The 659-nt window shown below is 47.5% G+C and overlaps 1 protein-coding gene across 1 annotated transcript; it reads left to right on the top strand.

The window, feature by feature from the left end:
* Positions 1-6: 6 nt before the first annotated feature.
* Positions 7-653, top strand: LOC119616847 (protein NLRC3-like; the record flags this gene model as incomplete). The annotated part of the gene is made up of 1 exon (XM_037974527.1): positions 7-653. A coding segment is annotated over exon 1 (630 nt), but the record flags the coding sequence as incomplete, so codon positions are not given.
* Between the last annotated feature and the right edge of the window lie 6 nt (positions 654-659).

Raw genomic sequence — 659 nt, 5'->3', positions numbered from 1 at the left:
AGACATCACGAAGCCTCCACATCATGTGCCACATCCCAGTCTTCTGCTGGATCACTGCTACAGTTCTGGTAGATGTGTTAAAAACCAGAGAGGGAGGAGAGCTGCCCAACACCCTGACTGAGATGTACATCCACTTCCTGGTGGTTCAGGCCAAAGTCAAGAAGGTCAAGTATGATGGAGGAGGAGCTGAGACAGATCAACACTGGAGTCCAGAGAGCAGGAAGATGATTAAGTCTCTGGGAAAACTGGCTTTTGAGCAGCTACAGAAAGGAAACCTGATATTCTATGAATCAGACCTGACAGAGTGTGGCATCGATATCAGAGCAGCCTCAGTGTACTCAGGAGTGTTCACACAGATATTTAAAGAGGAGAGAGGGCTGTACCAGGACAAGGTGTTCTGCTTCGTCCATCTGAGTGTTCAGGAGTTTCTGGCTGCTCTTCATGTCCATCTGACCTTCATCAACTCTGGGCTTAATCTGATCGAAGAAAAACAAGAAACCGCTTCGGTGTGGTCCAAATCATTTAAAAAGACAAATATTAATGATCTCCATCAGAGTGCAGTGGACAAGACCTTACAGAGTCCAAATGGACACCTGGACTTGTTCCTCCGCTTCCTCCTGGGTCTTTCACTGCAGACCAATCAGACTCTCCTACGAGGC

Source organism: Kryptolebias marmoratus, unplaced genomic scaffold, assembly GCF_001649575.2.
Source record: "Kryptolebias marmoratus isolate JLee-2015 unplaced genomic scaffold, ASM164957v2 Scaffold208, whole genome shotgun sequence".
NCBI lineage: Eukaryota > Metazoa > Chordata > Actinopteri > Cyprinodontiformes > Rivulidae > Kryptolebias > Kryptolebias marmoratus.
Note: the sequence above shows the minus strand (reverse complement) of the source record. Positions and strands in the feature narration are given on the sequence as shown.